At 47.7% G+C, this 20,760-nt stretch overlaps 1 protein-coding gene and 1 pseudogene across 1 annotated transcript in view; both read right to left on the bottom strand.

The window, feature by feature from the left end:
- Positions 1-20,760, bottom strand: part of LOC136581723 (uncharacterized) — a 63,180-nt gene that overhangs the window by 9,288 nt on the left and 33,132 nt on the right. The window contains exons 4-7 of the mRNA XM_066582347.1: positions 19,352-19,395; positions 16,322-16,349; positions 5,602-5,639; positions 3,070-3,174 (exon numbers count right to left, since the gene is read on the bottom strand). Coding sequence (XP_066438444.1) covers positions 3,070-3,174; positions 5,602-5,639; positions 16,322-16,349; positions 19,352-19,395 — 215 coding nt within the window. The remainder of the gene's footprint in view (positions 1-3,069; positions 3,175-5,601; positions 5,640-16,321; positions 16,350-19,351; positions 19,396-20,760) is intronic.
- Positions 2,028-2,811, bottom strand: LOC136582634 (WD repeat domain phosphoinositide-interacting protein 2 pseudogene; annotated as a pseudogene).

Raw genomic sequence — 20,760 nt, 5'->3', positions numbered from 1 at the left:
GAAGACCCGCGGTGCATCGTGGGTGAAGATCCCGGCGGCCATCTTGGAGGAAAAGAAAGAAGAAGATGCAGAGAGGGGATTCGGGTAAGTGAAATTTTTTTTTTATTTCACCACATCCCTTGGGTTTGTCCTGCGCTGAACGGGGGACCTATGCAAAAAAAAAAAAAAAAACCTGTTTCGGCGCGGGACAACCCCTTTAATAGCGGTCTACAAATATCTGAGGGGCTGTCACAGTGCAGAGGGATCAGCCCTATTCTACTTTGCACAAGCAATGGGATAAAACTGAAAAGGGAGGAGACACAGATTAGATGTTAGAAAAAAAACTTTCTGACAGTGAAGATGATCAAGGAGTCTAACAGGATACCACACGTTCATCAGAAGTGTTCAAAGGCTGGACAAATATCTGTCTGGGATGATTTAGTGAATCCTGCACTGAGCAGGTTGATGGGACCCAACGACCCTGGAGGTCACTTCCAACTCTACCATTCTATGATCGCCTCATACAGCGAATGTGAAAGACTGAATGACTCTGCATTTTCACTGTGCTTGCACAGAAAGCCAGATGTGACTAAGGAATCCGTTTGTGGAAAAATCGTGAAGGGATGGAAGAAGGAGTGGTGGCGGGTCGACACCCACCGCCCCATCACCTTATCTCTGTTAGGTCGGATTTCGGAAGTTTTAAAGGAAACGTGGTCATGAATCGAAAACGTTGGTTAAGGTTGAGTTTGCGCTCGCGGTTTTTTTGGGCCACTTAGGATTAGTGAATTGGTTCTGGCTAGCTAGTCTAAATTGGGTGGTTTGAGGTGCAAGGATGTAGTTGTGGCAAACAGTGTTTTGAAAGTATGCGTGACAAAGGCGAAGACTGATATATATGGAAGAGGCAAGTGGCTGTCTATCAATGTGTTGAACTCTGAATAATGCCTAGTTGGTTTAGTAGTTAGATATTTGAACCAGCACATAGAAAGCGACAAGTTCTAAGTGCACGCTTCGGTCTGCCGTTGGCACGCTTCCAATTTGCAGCGGTCTTTCGGTTATCTTTGAGGAAGCTGGTATTCAATCCAAAAGTGTTCGGGACACATTGCTTCAGGATCGGAGGAGCGACAATGGTGGATGCTTGTGGGGTGAACGCGGAAGAGGTTGGGGAGATGGAACGTGGGTAAAAAGGTTGGGGAGATGGAAATAAGAGGCGTATAGTCGTACGCATGGCCGGACTTAATGGTGTTGTAAGGTTGTTTTAGTTGGGTAGCTGTGTGTTACAGTTGGTTTATATTTCGATATGGTTATTCCTTTTGGTTATTATGTTGCAGCTGCAGTTGCGTGGCATGTGTGGATAGTTGGGCACTCATACATGCATTGGGCCGCAAGAATAGGGGTGGTGCGGTCAGTCGGAAGAGACTTGGGACGGTGTGATTGTGCATTGGCATCGTATTAGAGTGATCCTGCTTATTTACGCCGGTGGTAATGAATTGGGAAGTGTCAAGTTGGGAGAATTTCTGGTGCTTATGAAGCAAGATATACTACGATTCCGATACGGTTTAAAAAAAAAAAAATGTCTTGGTGTGGTCTGACATAGTAGCAAGAAGAATATTTAGAGGAGTAAGAAACCCAGAGGCAATAGATAGGGTAAGAAAAGTGGCAAATGCGAAGATATCGGACTTCGTTTAATCATTGGGAGGGATAGCAGTGAGGCATTGTTAGTTAGAGGGGAAGGATTGGGATGTCGTGCGGAATTATGGAGTTCATCGGAATGACACTGGTTTGGATATTTTTCTGTCAGGTTTGCAGGATGGCTTGGAGGCAGCGTTACTGCTGGCAGGTGCGGTGGAGCGGAGTGCTGCATAGGGGTATGCTACATCCTTCATGGCTGAAGTTCTTTCCATGTCAGCAGTGGTAATAGGAGAAGGGTGGTTTCTGGAATTCTTAAGCATAGAAAGGGTTAAAAGTTTTATAGAAAGTTAAAATTCTTAACGTTAATAAAGCTGTGGCCTACCCAACTTTAAAAAGCCAAGCTGCATGGAGTTTTCAGTTTAGAGTAAGAAGGGGAGCGGGATTGGAAATTGGGGGTAGTGCCTCCTGACGTATCTGTGACCGCAGAAAGGCAAGCGAATGGTGGCGAAAGCTTGACCCTGGGTAAACTTTTTAAATACTTGAGAAGGTGGAAGCCATAATGAGGTTTCCGAAGTAACGGGTCCAGCTGTTGGGTTTCTCTGCAGGCTTTTTTTTTTGACCATGTCCAACTTGAATATATGTAGAGTCTCTGTGTCACTTGAGCAGAAAGAAATGCACCAACCTTGCTGAATGCCAGTGGAAATATTGTCACACACGTTTTTATTCCTCACCTGAGCACAAATAGCTTCTGACTAGAGATGAGCGAGCAAACTCGGTAAGGCGATTTACTCGAGGGTGGCCCAGGGTTGCGCCCCCAACCCGAATCTTCAGGGACGAGCCAGCAGTTACTCGAGAAAGGCGCTGATCTATCGAGTAAATCACCTTACCGAGTATGCTCGCTCATCTCTACTTTTGACCTTCTTGAATGGAAAAAACACGGATAACTGTGCCCTTTTCTGAAGCTGTTGCCAGTTTTGTGCCACTCGCATCAAATGTCAACGGTGCCAGAGGGCTGTTGTGGGCCGGGATCATAGTCGCAGTTCTCATGTTAACAGTGACAAAGACCTGGACTTCTCCGATGGTGGCGCTCCCAGAATAGGCTACGTAGCAGTTATCTCCATTAATGGACAGGGTGCAGAGGCCTAAAGGGTCTAAAAAAGAGCCATTCCACAATGCAAACGTCTTTTGTGTCGGGGCATTCATATATTTGCTCCAGCTTATCCACAGAAGGCAGAGAGAAGAACTTGTTGACAAATTTGACACCAACTGCTAATGAGGTGAAATTAGCAAGCGAGCTGTGTGGCTCTGGTCTCCATGTTCTGCCGGGCCAGGTTCATCGTGAACCCAGGAATGCTGCTCGGGATGGCGGGCAGGCACTACTCTGCTGCGCGCTACGTCTCCTGCGGTCGCTCATTCCTTATTTAACGGCCTCCATAACAATTTTAAATACAAAATACTTACTTTTGAAGTGGTAGACAATTTCTTTTTTGAATGCTGTGAGGATTTTGTTTCTGGTTTATCACAAGGGATCTTAAGATCTTGAAATTTTCCACCACATGATGTTTTACAGTGAAACTTAGATAAAAATTGGGCATACTTGGACCACTTGCTGTATAAAGGCTTATTCACACGAGCGTGTTTCGTCCGACGGTTTCACGGCTGGTTGATATACACTATTATCTGATGCATGGGCTCGGTGTATATGCCATCAGACAGGGGGAGACAGTGCAGCTCTGCTAAGCTGTCTCCCTCTTCCTTCCCCCTAACAGCTCTCTGGAAGGTAAGGAGGCAGGACGGAAGCTAGTGTGCTGAGCTCCCACCCCCTCTCCGCCCCTTGCAGCTGTTCGCAATGTCCGCGGGTGGGACAGAGCAGCGCTTAGCTCCACCCCATCCCATTGTAAACAGCGGAAAGGGGCGGAGAGTAGAGATGGGGGAGGGAGTTTAGCAGTCCTGCTGCTAAACGCCCTCCCACCTCCCTTCTCCGGCGGCTGTAATTGGCTCTCATAGGAGTCTATGGCAGAGGATGTAGTCCAGCCAGGAAGATAATTCCAGGACTATCTTTCCTGTTTGACGTGAATGTGCCTGTCGGGGCGCTTTTACACCGCTCAAATACGCCTGTGTGATCTGATGCATTGGAATGCTATGTAACAGATGGTAGCTTATATTGGCGGGCAGTGAAAACGTCAGCTGATACACGCTCGTGTGAGTAAGCCCTAAGAATGAATGTTATATTCTGTGCAATTAATAAGGATGCCCACAACCATAATTACACCTGTATGTTATGTTTATGAAAATACCAATAAAAATCATTGGAAAGAAAATACTTCACCAAAGTACAATATCATGTTCCATTCTATGTTAATTACAAATTGAGCATTAAAAGCACCCAAAAGTGTGCCTATTACAAATAAAGGTAAGATTAGCACTAGGTGTAAAAGGAGGTCATGTGCACAGAAAAAGGGTGAGCTCAATTCCAAGACAAATCAGCAGTGACAATCGCACACCAGACACCTTGTAAACCGAAATCCTCTTTATTAGACACTCATATTAAAAGATCCATACACAAATGAAGCCACTACTGCACATGCCAACATGTTTCAGACATCACGAATGGCCATGACGAAGGACTGATGACCTGAACAACTCTGCGTGTGCAGTGGTGGTTTATTCCATTCTATGCATGTTTTAATATGCTGGATTTTCACTGCCAATTTGCCTCAAAAATGTCCCTACACCAGTTTCTGCATGCGTTCAGTGTAAAAAGCAGTCGTTTAATACTGACTGACTGCTGATTACAGTGTATGAAGGCGGGCGGGGAGAGAACGCTCTCCCAGCCCCCAGGCCTCTCTGTTAGCCACGCTGTAAGCAATCCAGTGATACTCGCTCCTGTTTAAGGCTAGGTTCACTTCACACAGGGCGGATTTGCCGCGGCCGCTAATCTCGGGATTAGCCAGCCATGTGGACGAGATTTCTCAGAAACCTCGTCCACACGGGACGGCCAATCCTCTGTGGTAAATCTGGCTGAAACCGCGGCTGCGGCAGCCGCAGCCGCGGTTTCAGAAGATGCAGCATGTCTGTTTACTTTTTTTTGTTTATTTTCGTCGCGGCCGCGCTCTCCTCTATGGGAGCGCCGGCCACAACGGAAAAGCAAGCGGCCATGCCGCTTCAAAGCCGTCGCGGCTTAAACCGTGGCGGTTCTCCCGGCGGAAATCTTGCGGTTTTTGCTGCGGCCAAACCGCGAGATTTCCGACGGGAATCCGCCTTGTGTGAACCCAGCCTAATAGTGCGGGAGTGAGAATACACAGGGATGTGCTGTTGGGCAAAGTTTGTCCGACACTCGTCCCGTGTAAACTGGCCTTTAAATGGGTATTGTGGTTTCATCAAACTGCATTGATGAATAGTACAAGCAAAGCTTTAAAAGAAGCACTTTGTAAGAGAAAGAGAAAAATGCTTCAATTCTCCAGTTATCAGCCACTTGTGCTTCCCCGTGCACTGATCATACTCTCTCAATTCCCAGGTACAACAGATCTCCAGTGAGGCAGAGATGAAGACACATTATCATCTTCAATGATGGATCAGATTAAAGCCCATATTCTTCTATACAGAGGGGGGGGGGGAGGGGGGAGCAGCAGCAGAGACATGACGCCCATTAACACGGAGACACAAAGACAAGCTGTTGTAGCTTCTGGCAAGTGTTTTATGGTCTCAGCCCAGTGCTAGATTCATATTTACAATACACCCAGTACTATTATATAATGTCTTATATGCTGCTTCTTCTGATAGTGTTTTACAGATATATAGGGGAACAGAATCTCATCTCTTCTATTGGAATAGCCCAATATTACTTCATGAAGTGTATTCGTTTTCTACTTGTGACCATCTAAACAGGCTCCAGTGGTTGTAGCGGATAGCATTGCTAGTGCTACATGCAGAGTAGAACCTAAATGAGAAACACCTTTTTATTAACTGGATGTTTAATATATTGACATTCACCTTACATGGCGCCAACCGAGCTTTATCAGAGTCTGTTTCTAAAAGAGATCAAGAGAGAAAAATACAAACAATGCACAGACAATTCTTAAATTTTAAGCTCAGTTCTGCATGGGAAAATATTTGGCACGGCCATTCTTTAGGTCCTAAATAGGAAAAGTAAAGGGGGTCACAACTGGATTATTCAATGCCAAGTGCAAAAGTATTGGCACCCCAATGTAGCGTACCTAATCTAATTCTCTAACTTCCCAGTGTCAGACAAACATGAAATTTGGAATGCCCATTCTTTAGGTCCTAAATAGGAAAAACAAAGGGGTCACAACTCGATTACTTAATGCTAATTGCAAAACTAAGTGCACCCCTATGTAATGTAACTTCTCGGTGTCGTAGAAGCGTAAAAATTTGGCGCAAGCATTCTTTAGTTCCTAAATGAGGAGAGTGAGAGGGTTGGCACATTCTGCAGTGGGACATCAGTACATGAAGCCTGAGGATAATCTAACGCTCCTCTATGTGTATACATATTTTGTTCCTCACTTACGCTAAAGGAACCTTGGCTTCATAAAATTTTCTGTGCAACCAACACGTAAACACCTGTATCAAATTAACTCTGACGAGGCTGGGTATATCAGCTAGTAAGGCAATTACATGTAATTATGCAATAAGGGGATTCTGTACTTAGCGAAAAACCTCTTCCTCGTTCATTGGGGGACACAGCAAAAACTGTGGGTGTAGCATAAAGTGTGTTAGCTCCTCCTGCTAACTATACACCTCCTGTAGGCACCAAGCTAATCAGTTTGTATGCAAGCAGTAGGAGCAGCCATGCAGGATACGAAAAAACAATTGTCAAGAAAATGACACAACAGTTTTCAACTGCAACTCAGAATAGCACCATGTGCAACTGCAAAGGATAGAGCTTCCAACTGGGCACGTATAATTGAACAATTGCAATATAACATGGGTGGGTGCCGTGTCCCTCAATAAACAAGATGAGAAAAAGAGAGATTTTATGTTAAGTACAATATCTCCTTTTCTCGTTCGTATCATTGGTGGACACAGGCAAAGACCTGGGACGATCTAGAGCAGTCACTCGGGGGGGGGGGGGGGGGGGGGGGAATCAAGGATGCATGCGGTTAGCAATCTTTAAAAAATCTTTGAGCGAGAGAGGCATCCGCTGAAGCAAAAGTATGCACTCGATAAAACTTCGAAAATGTGTGCAAAGAGGTCCATGTAGCAGCTTTACACACGTCTGTAGTGGAAGCCCCATTATGTACCGCCCGCGAAGCCCTCACTGTCCTACTGGAATGTGCCATAACACGAAAAGAAGGCGCCCTGCCCTTTGGAATGGTAGGACATTACACTCGCTTAATGGATCCAGCAAGATAGGACCACTTTAGAAGCCACAAGACCATGTCTAGGGCCGCCAGGAATCACAAACAAAGTCAGAGCGTCTAGACAACACAGTCTCATCAAGGAAAGCCATAAATTTTGACTTCCTCAAAACTCACTCCCCTCACATAATATTACTCCAAGAAACACACCTTAGGGGCTCGAGGACGCTGGCGCTTAAGCGAGCAACAATAGGCTCAGCGTATCACGCGACTTACTCAAATTATGCTAGGGGAGTCAGCGTACTGGTAGCCAAATCGGCCCAGTTTGCCTTCCGCCAAATACACATAGACCCTGGGGGGTGTTACCTGATCCTACAGGGAACCTTTCACGGGCGCCTCCTCACGATAGTGTCTACCTGCCACCGCCTGCCAATATTGAAATACTTCATGAGGTGATGGCTCGAGTGGTCCCCCTAGAGACGGCCCCGATAGTAATTATGGGAGATTTCAACCTGATCCTGAACCCGGTGCGGGACCGCCTCACTCCAGCTGCTCACACACATGCCCGGCTGCCTGGGTGGGCCGACTCCTACCTATTGCAGGAAGTGTGGCGTGCGCGGCATCCACATGACTGACCCTACTCATGCCACACCCCGACCTATAATGCCTTCTCACGCATAGACCTCTGTTTTGGCTCTCCGGACTGCCTCCCCATGGTTCGTGACTAGAGATGAGCGAGTGTACTCGGAAAAGCACTACTCGCTCGAGTAATGTGCTTTATCCGAGTATTGCTGTGCTCGTCCCTGAAGATTCGGGTGTCGGCACGGAGCGGGGAGCTGCAGGGGAGAGCGGGGAGGAACGGAGGTAAGATCTCTCTCTCCCTCTCGCTCTCCCCTGCTCCCCGCTGCGACTCACCTGTCAGACGCAGCGGCACCCAAATCTTCAGACCCGAGCACAGCGATACTCGGATAAAGCACATTACTCGAGCGAGTAGTGCTTTTCCGAGTATGCTCGCTCATCTCTATTCGTGACATATCCTACCTGTCCTGAGGCATCTCAGATCACTCCCCGCTCCAACTGGTTCTTGACCTTGGAGTTGAGGGCAGTCGCCCTATGTGGAGACTGATCCCGTTGTGGTTGGAACAGAGAGAAGTGCACGAATATGTAGAACGAGAGGCTGAAATGTACTGGGAGGTCAATGAGGGGACGGCCACGGAGCTGGTGGTATGGGATGCATTTAAAGCCTTCACCAGGGGATCCTTTACCTCGGCCATCGCCGAGCATAGAAGATCCCTGGGAGCCAGCCGTCTGGACCTGGAACGCCGCCTTGACCTAGCAGAGGCTAGACACATAGCGGACCCCTCCCCGGAAACTACTACAACTGAGTGCCCTGCGGCGGGAATACAAATTACTGCTGGTTGAATATACCAAAAAGAAACTTCTATACTCCCACCACCGGATCTTTGATCAGGGAGACAAGAATGGCCACTTGCTGGCCTAGCTGGCTAGAGAGGATCAGACACTGCCACCAATTACAGCAGTGAGAGATAGCGCGGGTACTCTATTAAAACGACCCCAAACTAATCAAACGTTCGCCAAATTCTACAGTGACTTGTACACCTCCAAACTAAGTTGCACTGAAGCGCAGCTTCTGGAGTATCTGGATGACACTGAGCAGAGACAGCGCGGCCCACCTGGATAGAGACCTGAGCATCGAGGAAATAACGGAGGCGATTAAGTCACTTCCCAATACGAAGTCACCAGGCGTGGACGGGCTCCCTGGGGAATGGTACAAAAAAAATGTGGAAACCCTGGCCCCTCGACTTCTAACATTATATAACTCTATTTTGCGGGAGGGGGCACTAACGGACACAATGCGTAAAGCCCTAATAATAATGATCCCTAAAACCGGAAAAGATCCCACGGACTGCGGCTCTTACCGTCCCATTTCCCTCCTCAACAACGACGTAAAAGTAATTGCAAAAATATTGGCGACGCGTATAAACTCGGTACTGAGCAAGATCATACACGCTGACCAGTCCGGCTTCATGCCTGGCAAAAGCACGGACATGAACCTGAGGAGACTCTTTAACCACCTATTGTACAAACATGCTAACTGCGGGAAGCGCATTCTGGTTTTTATAGATCAGGCAAAGGCCTTTGACTCAGAGTGGAAGTATCTGGGGGCGGTGATGCGGCGGTTCGGATTCGGGCCAACTTTTATTAAATGGATCGAGATTCTATACGACTCGCCGGTGGCTAACATTAAGATCAATATACATGTTTCTGCCCAGTTCTCCTTGAGTAGGGGCACAAGACAGGGCTGCCCTTTGTCCCCCGCCCCCTGTTCGCCCTCGCCATAGAGACTCTGGCGATCAAAATCCGAACGTCATCAACAGTAAAGGGATTTAAATTGAACAATTACGATGAGCGCATAGCGCTCTATGCAGACGACACCCTCCTCTTTCTTCAAGACCCGGAGGCGTCTCTGGATGCGGCGCTGACTATATTCGGCGCATTTGGCACGCACTCTGGCATTAAGGTCAACTGGGACAAGACCCATCTACTGACGGTGGACCCTGCGGCTGCTGAGCTCCCCCTGCCCGCCCCACTGAGTTGAACAACCCAGACCACTTACTTGGGCGTAAAGGTCTCAGCGGAACTATCCGCCTTCTACAATTCCAACCTGGTCCCTCTTCTGGGCTGGGCTGGGGAGGTGGCGACACGCTGGGCGTCTCTCCCGCTCAAGCTGGTGGGCAGAATAAACCTGCTTAAAATGAAACTGCTACCAAAATTTCTGTATATACTGCACAATTCCCCTACATTAGTCCCCCAAAAATTCTTTACTATGCTCCGCGGGATCGTGCTACGTTGACTGTGGAGGGGCACCACACCCTGGATCAAATTGGAGACCCTGTGCCTCTCGTCGAGCGGGAGGGGGGGGGGGGGGGGGGCCCTACCACACTTCTATTACTACTACCTGGCCAGCCAACTGGTATACGCGGGATGGTGGCTATCTTCGTCAGATTACAACCCGGTAGTGGGCCTTGAACGTAGAATGGTGGACCCTGCCCAGAACCTACGGGGGCTGGTGCTGAGCGGCCCCTCGTCCTCGGTTGCCCCTCTGCCCACTCCCATGCTGGTGAAACTAGAGGCTTGGCAACGGGTCACGAGACTGTCCACTGCAGAAGAGAATGCGTGATCCCCACACACTCCCCTCTGGAATAACCCCAAACTGCCACACTTCCAGCGCTTCCCGGAGTCTGCCTTCTGGAGACGTTGGGGCGTCAATGTCCTTTCGGACATAGTCAGCGAGGGCACGCTTAGCACCTTTCTGCAGCTGCGAGTAGCCCACGGCCTGCCCGAAAATTCCTACTTTAGATACTACCAACTGCGAGGGATGGCCAGGTTGCAATTTGGGGGTCTATCCATTTCACTATCTGTGACACGACTGGAGAGCCTGGCACGGATGTGCAACCTGGTCAGGCCACTGTCGAGTTTCTACGCCCATATAGTGTGGCACCTGGCCCCGCTGGGCGAGAGGGCCGTGCAGAGATGGGAGGGGGACATCCCTGACCTGACCTCAGGGGAGGATGAGGATATATTGGGTGGATCCGGTCCCCCCCTGGTAAGCACTAGAGACAAGCTCATTCAAATCAAGTTCCTGCACCGCATATATTATACCCCTTCCAGGCTGTGTACTATGGGATTGCTCCCTACTGCAACGTACCCACGATGTCTGGCGGCGGATGGGACGATCATGCACGTGTTCTGGGAGTGCGCGGTCCTACAGGACTACTGGAGAGATGTGCTTGTCTTTATGGAAACGCATCTAGGGGCTCCGAGGATCATGCATCCTGGAACATGCCTCTTTGGGCTTGTGGGAGACCTGCCGGTGGCTGCAGCAACCTGTACACTGTACAAGCTGCTACGTTTCTATGCAAAAAAAGTGATCCTACTCAACTGGAAACACCCCGGGAGACTGACCAGGAGTGCATGGGTCCGAGTGGTCAACTCCGAAATCCCTATATACAAACTGACATACATGGCCAGGGGGTGCCCTGAAAAATTTGAAAAGATCTAGGGTGGCTGGGTGAGCCGCCCCGCGACGGCAGTGGGAGAGCCAAGCTAGGTAGTGGTGGAGGAGTGAGGGAGTGGGGGAAAATAGGAAGAGGGACACCCGTTCAACGTGTTATCCAAGTTAAAGCCCTACCCTCAGAAAACACAAAATGCTCTTTTATTTTATTTTCATTTATTTATTTATTCCTTTTTTTCCCCCTCTACTCTATTTCCGCAGTTCAACTTAAAAGTCGCGCCGGGGGTTTGGGGGGGTTCTAAGTTCTAAGTTTAATTGGGGGAGGGGGAAACGAAACAAAAAAAAGCACTAGTCAGACATCAAGTGTCAAGAAGAAATAGATGGGTATACACAGGTAGAGATTATCTTTACCCTGCTTTTCATGCAATGTACAGTTTACTGAACCTGACACCTGCGGTGCCAGTTACTTATGTTCATACGCTTGTTAATTTCTGGCTAAATAAAATTCCTTTTAAAAAAAGGAAAGCCATAAAGCTCGTACAAGGTCTAGCTCGGATGAGCAGTGGACAGGCAGAATGAAGGCAGCGCGATGTCCTCATTGAGGTGGAATGCAAATACCACTTTAGGTAGGAAAGATGGTACTGGACGTAAGACCACTTTATCTTGGTGAAACACCGTGAAAAGGTTTTTTTTTTTTTGTTAATAGTGCCGCAAGTTCAGCCACATGACAGATGGAGGTGACTGCTATCAGGAGGACCATCTTTCAGGTCAACAGTCGAGCTGGCACCTCCCTTGTGGCTCAAATGGATGAGATTGCAACGCGCCCAACACAAGATTCAGGTCTCAAGATGGCACCGGAGAATGGTATGGAGGGGCAATATGTGCGAATCCCTGAAGGAAAGTATGCATGGCCGACCTAGACGCTAGTGGCCATTGAAAGAGAATGGACAGTGCAGAAATTTTTCCCTTGAGGAAACTAAGGCTCAATCCCATATCTAGCCCGTCCTGTACAAAATACTGGAGAAATGAAAATCACCGGAATCCCTTCCATCCTGACGGATCAGTGGAGGAGGAAGGGGGTAGGAGGGCTGAGGGAAATGTACAGAAACTGGAACTCCATCCACGGAGTTACTAGCGCGTCCACCGCTCACCTCTTGGGGATCCTGAGATCTGGCCACAAAGATCGGTCACTTGCGGTTGAAACGCAACGCCATCTGATTGACGTTTGGCTGTCCCAGTCAAATTGCTTGAAAGACTTCGGAATGTAGCTCATTCTCCTGCATCGATGGTTTCCCTGCTGAGAAAATTGTCTATCCAATAGTCTACTCCTGGAAAGTTGACTGTTGATAGTGCTGGAAAATGGTCTTCGGCCCAGATCAAGATCCTTGCTACTTCTGCCATGGCCTTACTGCTGCGGCTTCCGCCTTGATGATTTAGATACGTCTTGGCAGTTCCATTCTCTGTTTGAACCCGGACTGGGCAACCCGTCAGCTGATGAGCAAAGTGATGGAGCAACCGGAGAATTGCCCGAAGCTCCAACACATTTGTCGGTAGTCTGGCTTCCTGTTTGGTTCAAGTCCCCTACGCCACCAGGTTCCTTGCAGTCTCCCCGAAACCAGAGACTGGCGACTGTGGTGATTATCTGCCATTGAAGGGACAAATGAGCGTCCCAGGTAAAGCTGTGGGGACTCTAGCCACCAACGAAAAGACTGCTGTGTCTTCAGTGGTATTCTGATCTACTGATTGAGAGAACTCCTGATTTTGTCCCACTTTGAAAGATTGGTCCAGTGGAGAGGCAGAGTGTGGATGGAATCACCTCTAATGAGAATACCATCAATCCTAGCACTCTCATGCAGACAGATGTTCACTGGATGCTGGGTTTGCAATGAGCGAATCTGTGGCTGGAGATGGAGCTGCTTTGCGTCAGGAGTAGAGACGAGCGAGCACGCTTGGATAAAGCAGCTACTCGAGCGATCATCGCTCTTCTCGAGTAACTACTTACTGGTCCAAGCAGGCTCGAGGGGGCGGCGAGGGTGAGCGGGGCACGGCAGGGGGTAGCGGCGGGCAAGTGGGGGGGGGGGGTTAGAGTGAGACAGAGATCTTTCCCCCTCCCCCCCCCCCCCCCCCCCGACATTGCTCGGACCAGTAAGCAGTTACTCAAGAGCAATGCTCGCTCGAGTAACTGCTTTATCCGAGCGTGCTCGCTCATCTCTAGTCAGGAGTAATACACGGGCCTGAAACGCGTAGAAGCAGAGTCCCAGGAACACCAGGCGTTGCAACGGGAATGACTTGCAGTTGTGGATGATCCATCCTAACCTGGACAGTGTGTCTAGAGTGATGTGGAAACTCTACAGATTGGCCCGTCGTGTCGTCCAAATACGGAATGACTACTATCCCCTAGAGTGGAGTAGAGCCATTACTGTGGCCAGGATCTTTGTAAAGACTCGGGGGCCGTAGCCAATTTGAACGGAAACGCAGTGAACTGGCAAATGCTTGGCTTGGACAGCAAATCGGAGGACTCACTGATGTGCAGGACGGATGGGGATGTGAAGATAGGCATTCTTGATGTCTATGAAAGGCAGCAACTCCCCCGGATCCATGGATTCAACGAGCGATCGGAGAGATTCCATGCGGAAGTGACGTACCTTCACATACCGATTCAACTTCTTTAGGTCCACAACTGATCTGATAGATCCATGCTTCGTATAGGTTGAAATAGAAACCCATAAATCGTTAAGGAGGAGCCAGAATAATGCCTTGAAATTATAGATTGTGTATTACCCGTATAAAGGTGCTGACCTTTACTGAAGACCTTGGGATTCTGGAACTGAAGAAGCGATTGAGGGGTTGTATTTCTATGGTGTATGCCCTCCGACACGACCTCCCGGACCCAGGCGTCTGAGACCTGGGCTAGCCAAAAGTCACTGAATAGGGAAAGTCGCCCCACCACCCTGTCTCAATTGGGTGGGGGTTGGCCTTCATGTTCAATATTTTATGCATGAGGGCTTGGCAGGTTGAGGTCAGGAACACCACGAAGGTCTCATTTTGAATGAGGGCCTATACTTTTGTTCTTGTGAAGTCTTATTGTTCGTTCTGTGGGGGCTAGCATGACAAAAGGAACAGAAAAGTCATTTTTTTGTATGTAGCCCTTGCCTATCTGGAAAGGTTCTGAGGCAGGTGCGAACTCCTACCTGTGGCCTCGGAAATGATCTCGTCCAGTCTGGTGCCGAATAGTCGCGAGCCAACAAAAGGAATGTTAATAAGAACTTTTTTGAAGAGGCATCTGCATACCAGGATATAAGCCACAGGGTTCGGCATGTAGCTACTGACGCCGCCAAAGCGCACGCCCAAGGTCTGGTCGCGTCAAGGGAACCTTCACAGATAAACTTTCCCGCCTGAACTATCTGATGTGCAATGTGTCCGAGGAGATCCGAAGAGAAGGCCTCTGCACAATTGCTTTGCCCAAGTCGTGGTGGCTCTACTGACCCAAGTTGAGGCAAACACTGGGCCGAGGGCCGATCCCACTGCTTTAAAAGAGGATTTATTGAGGGATTTAATCTTCCGGTCGCGGGATTCCTAGAAGGATGAAGCATCCGCCATGGGTAGGGTGCTGTGGTTCGCCAAACAGGATACAGGTGGATCGACTGCAGACGACTCCTCAGGAAAGAGGTACGCGATGTCTAGCTGCTTAGGCCTAGTGAAGCTTTTATCAAGAATGTTCCATTCCCTGGCTAAGACATCGTCGAATTCCGTGTGGGGAGGAAACATCTTTGCAGATTGTTTAGAACGCCTAAAGGAAAAGGACAACACTAACGTGGAGGGCGTCTGTTCAGACAGGCGCAGTGAGAGACACTTTTAAGCTATCAGGCTGCCTACCAAAGAAGAAAGCTTGGAGGAAGATGCCTGCAATATGGACGAATGCCGCGAGACTGAAGTCCTATTCCGCCTTCGTGGTCTACCATGAGAGGAGTCTCTCCTGACGGGGCCATCTCCGCCGGATACATTCAGAGTAGACTTACTAGTAACGTGGTCCAGCCTGTGCAAGATAGCACTAGACGCCCGAGTAAGGTCCGAGACCGCCTACAACAGGAAGCGGGCCCATTCTGGCTCAGCGGTCAGTGAGTGCTGGATGGGAGGGGTGCCGGTAATAGGTCGTACAGCCGCCTATCTAGAAGGAATCCAGTCAGCAAAAAATGGCTTAACTTGTAAGTTTAGTTTTACAGTGAGAGCAAGAGTAATACATAGCTCTGGCTGATCTCTGTCCAGAACCTTGTGTTGTGGAGTTGGACATGGTGCTAGAATGGCAGTGTTGTATTAAACCACTGCAAAATATCCTTCAGGAGGGATAGAACAACAGGGGAGCTAGCCATGAGGACAGGGCAGGCAATACGTTGTTTCAATCCTTTCTGTTCGCCCTCCTCGCTGGGTTAACAGGGAGAGTCCTGCCGCCCTGTTTTCCCTAATCCGCTGGTAGATTAGGACAGGGTAGATTAAGGGGTTAACAGTTTTTATGCTTCGTATCGCCTCCTAGTGGCAAGTGGCTATACCCACAGTCTTTCCTGATACGAAAGAGGATATCACTTGTTTTTCAAAGCTGATCAGTTATTCCTTTACATGTAGTTTTCCCCTGCTTAGTTCTCCATTGGTATTCAAATCTCCGGAATACCCCTTTAACCAGCAATTTTCATAGCACCTATCTTTTTTAAAGTGTAGCTGCACTTTCAAAAAGCATAAGGACAAGTCAAAGGTTTTGATCAGCAGAGATTAGGGACCTGAGAACCCCATTGACTGCTAGAACAAAACAGCAGTAGTGCTCAGCCAAGAGTGGTCTCTGCTCGCTAACTGAATACAGCATCATAGACTTCTATTCAGCCTGTTATCAGCTGTCCAGACTCCACTGATCAAAACCTTAGTGTCAATTGTTTGTGATTTTTCTCAGGGAAAAGAGGTCCAAGCACTTTGTGTGCAGCTTGCCCCGCAGCTCCAGTCTCAGAACGCAAGATCTTGCACGTTATCGCCTTCTAGAGGCTTTCTGGAGGTGCAGGGCATGCAGGCTATGTCGAAAGCCGCAAACCAAAAGTGCTTGGCCATCACTTCAGGAGAGATCAGCGAAGATACAGGATAATTTTTAAAAAAATAAAACCGCTTAACTATTTAAAAAAGGTCCCAATATAAGTTTTACTGGTACTGGGGCTAGTGAGTTATAAAATAAAACCAATAGGTAGGTTAAGGTATAAGGATCATTTTAAAGTTTGGATTAGTCTAGAAAGTAAGTAAAAATATCTAGGTGTAGCTAAAGGCTTCTATGCTTTAGGTTTACGGCAAGGAGAAAAAAAACCACAATTAAAAACAAAATTACCACTAACGTGCTCTTCATCTTCTGATGTCTGAAGAAATAAGGGACAGATTTAGCAATACAAACATTGAAAGGTATTCTAAAGCATCAAAGAATTATATGTATTTGTAAAAGAAATTCATTAGCTTTGGATTCAGCGGCTAAGAGCCCATATGTATTTACATTGTAATTATTAGGAAATTATAGCACCAGTGCGTCTGCTGGCCAAATGCATGTCAGACACACAAAGCTCTGCTATGTATACATCAAACACGGCTCCGCTGCACGCCCGTCACACACACATGCACAAGAGGCTCCGCTGCACGTCCGTCACATGCACACGCGGCTCCGCTGCACGCCCGTCACACACACACACACACACACACGCCCGTCACACACACACACACACACGCCCGTCACACACACACACCACCCACACACACACACACACACACACACACACACACACACGCACGCACGCACGCACGCACGCACACACGCACACGGCCCTGCTGTGCGCCCGCTACATACATTGTTTATCCTATACAACTGGCATCATAAGCAGCACAGCAGTGGAGATAAAGAACCTGTGATGATGTCACCGCCATGCTCGACCCTGATCACATGACGGTAACGTCAAAGGTCCTGCATACTTGTGCAGATTACGAGTGGACTACACACCCCCTGCGTCCTCAGTTGTTATGGAATACTAACGAACACCTAGTCGGACAGCAGCCGTGTGCCACAGGACCTGTGAGGAGGTCAGTGTCATGTGATCAGGGGTGGAGCATGTAACTCCCTCACTGGGGATGAAAGACCAAATCACCCACGCACAGGTGGGTCGGCATTAGTAGTTTGATTAGTTTACATTGCTTATATAACATATTCTGCAGAGTTGTACAGAGATTGTCACAATCCACAGCAGCCCTTGTCCTCAAATTCCCCATCTCACACACTAACGGAGTGTCCACATGTGGTGGATTTGCAGAGTATTTTCCAGTAAAAAAAAATCTGCAGCGAATCCACCCGTTTGGTAGCCAGGAGCAGGGAAATTTTAATTACCCCGGCAAACCTCGGCTTTCGTGCATGTGTCAGCCATTTTGCTGACGGGTGCATGCGCAGAAGCCGGTGTAAGGTCCGCAAATAAATCCAGGGGCCTTCAGGATGTAAATTCATCTCCCCTAACAAACTTTTTTTTACGTTACATGATTGCCGTTATTCAATGGATAACGGCGATCCGATCATGTGACTGGGGACTGCATACCACGGCCCCCGGTGACATTTCCCTGCTCTCGACTACTCATGCTAGCCATGAGCAGGGAGATCTAAAATCTCCCGGGCTCCCCAGCCTTCTGTGTATGTGCCCGACATTTTATGTCTGGAGCGCATGTGCAGAAGATAGCGTCAGGTCGTTGCAGGACCAGAACGCCGTGAGAAATCACGAAAGATGGAGGTCAGTACTTTCAGCATCCCTCATAGACCCGATCCGTGAGTGGAGCTGAAACATTAACTTTATTTAAGTTTTTTGAACTTTAATGCGATCACTGTTATTCATTGGATAACGGCAATCACATGACTGGCGCTCACACACCACAGCCCCCAATGACAGCTCCAGGCTCTTGGCTACCTCCGGCAGCCCATAGAGCGCTGTCACACACAGAGACCCTGGGGCTTTAATCAACTGGGCTGGTGTGTTTTTATGGCCCTGGGGAATAAAGCCCAGACACACAGGACGTGAAAACACATATGGGTGATCACTAAGGGGTGAAATCCACAGCGGCTGATGCATAAAATCTGTACCAAAATATGCCACTTGTGAACATTTCCTAAGGCCAATATTACACAGGCATGTTTGCACGCAATACACAGAATAGAACCCATTGACTTCAATGAGTTCGTTCACATATAAAACATGCCCTCCCAATATGATTCGCCTACCTGAGCTCCCTTGATAAAGCCTTGTGGCGAAACATGTTGGGAAGGGCACGTATTATATGTTTATTAGATTAGGTTTAGGGATGGCTTCACTATACAGTATATGTTTATAGATAGCTAGGCATCTAGGCAGACCCTTTGTGATTTAATAGAGACTTAACTGACTGCCAAACCTTTTCCCAAAACAGTGCATGTTGTGTGTGTATAGTAGAGACCACTGATATTGATCATCTCTATCACAACTGTGTTCAATACACAATGAGCATAGCAGTGTACTGGATAACACAGCAGCTCATAGGCTACATGAAAATACAGAGCTCTGAAATTTCCAGCCTATGTCACAACTGTGATTAAGACATAATTAGCATAGTCGTGTACTGGAGGCTTATATTTGGCTGCTTCTTTTAGCATGTCTATTAATTAACATCCTGTGCTTCCCAGTGTTGGCTGCCTGCAGTTATGTTGTTTCCCTGAGGACTGCATGCTGTGTGAATATGATAGTGGCTATAAATGACTGCCCTTTCAGCTAACCTGGGAAACTTATAATCAGGCTGCTTGCATAGCACCTCTATTAACTCACACTTCTGTGTGATATCCTTTCAGCTAGCCTAGCTAATATACACGTGGTTCTTCAATGGACATACCCTGATCTAGTTCAGCCACCTACTCCTTTATTTTAAAGTGTATGGCTTGTTTTAGCGCATGTATGTTAATGAAGTATACATTAGGCTATTCTCTTGCCTCTGGCAATTTTCATGCTAATCATTGGAAAAGAGAGCAGAACCTTTTTAAGTGCCAATCAGGAAGGGCATACTGTATGCAATACAGTATACGGTAGTGCCACGGCACTGATTGGTCTGGGGTCCAGCCATTGGGACCCATGGAAAAAGGAAGAGCCTAAAGGCAAATCTAGAATGAGAAGAGGCTGTGCGTGAGAGAAACAAAAAAAGAGTAGAGAACATAAGTCAATAAGGGGTAAAAAAAAAACTACAATGAAAGCATCAGAAAACAAGCAAAATATCCATTCCTTAAGTCTTACTAGTTAGTAACTAAACACTGCATTTGCTTGATATTAAAAGGTTCTACACAGTTTATATGCATGAATACAAAACAATTTACCCCATGTTCTGGTTTAAATGCTTTATATTTCCAGATACATTTACCTGAAATAGAAATAAAAAACAAACAAACATATGAATTACATTTAGTCCTTTCAGTAAACTAGTGCACAATTCCATAAGTAACATGTCAGATGTTTGTTTCACTGTTGGGATGAAAAGCCTAAAACCCCTGAAATACCATGTTGACACTGATCCAGTCTTGCTTCACAGCGCCCTGATAAAGTCGCAGTGTCCGGAATGTCTGCCTAGTATAGGTCAGGCTCTAAATACAGATGGGACAATATAGGTTTGCATAGAAGACTGCTTAGTAGAAGAGGCCAGGCTTTACGTCACTACTTTATATAATACTATGGATTATTATGGAATGCGTTACATTTTTATTTTACATTTAATGATCCTGTTTCTGACCTAAAATGGACTTGAAGCTCAGTTCCCGCTTCACAGTACTGGTGTGAGAAGAGCTCTCCCACTACTATGCAGACAAACTGCATTCAAAGTGGTTTTGCAAACACAGAGTTTTTCAGAAAAAAGCCACTGAAATTTTATGATGCAAATTTTTGTCGTCGTAGTAATAATAATATAAATGTGTTTCTTAAATCAGCCCCCGGCAAATTCAAAATCTCCTGGCTCCTGAAGATAGCCGGGAACCAGGAGATGTCGACGGGGACCGCTGTGAGGTCCAATGGATAGCGGCGATCACAAAAAAGTTTCAAAAAGTTTTTAAAAAGTACACGTTTCACCTCCCCTCATGGATCGGATCCATGAGGGGAGGTGAAAATACTCACCTCGGGTCCTCCGCGATGTCCCGATGTTCTGGGACCCGAAGTCCCCTTCTGTGCATGCGGGCCCGACGTCAATCATCGGGTGCGTGCACAGAGGGGCTCAGGCCCCGGGAAATTCAAAATCCCTTTGCTCCTGGCTACCATCCCTCTGCTCCTGGCTACCATGTGTAGCCAGGAGCAGAGAGATGTCACCGGAACATGATCACTGTCATCCAATGGATAACAGTGATCATTTAAAGTTGAAAAAAAAAAAGGGGTAAAAAAGTTTTTAAAAAAAAGTTTAAAAAGCTTACGTTTCATCTCTCAGATCATATCCGTGAGGGAGGTTAAAAGTACGTACATAAGGCCCTCGGATTTATCAGTGGACCTTACCCCAGCTTCTGCGCACACGCCCGTCGGCAAAATGGTGGACACATGCGCAAAAGCTGTGGATTGCCAGGAGAATTTAAATTCTCCCTGCTGGGGGCGTGGCTTGCCAATGGCGGGATAAGTCGTGCAGACGACGAGCTCCCGGACCGGCCACCTAAAAGCCAGGAATAAAGGAAGAAAAGGCACCTGACGAGCACTCACCCGGCATGATAGTGAGAAGGAAGACTCTGCCCCGCACCCCAGCGGAGAAGGATCC

Source organism: Eleutherodactylus coqui, chromosome 11, assembly GCF_035609145.1.
Source record: "Eleutherodactylus coqui strain aEleCoq1 chromosome 11, aEleCoq1.hap1, whole genome shotgun sequence".
NCBI classification, from domain to species: Eukaryota; Metazoa; Chordata; class Amphibia; order Anura; family Eleutherodactylidae; genus Eleutherodactylus; species Eleutherodactylus coqui.
This window is presented reverse-complemented; position numbering and strand designations above follow the sequence as displayed.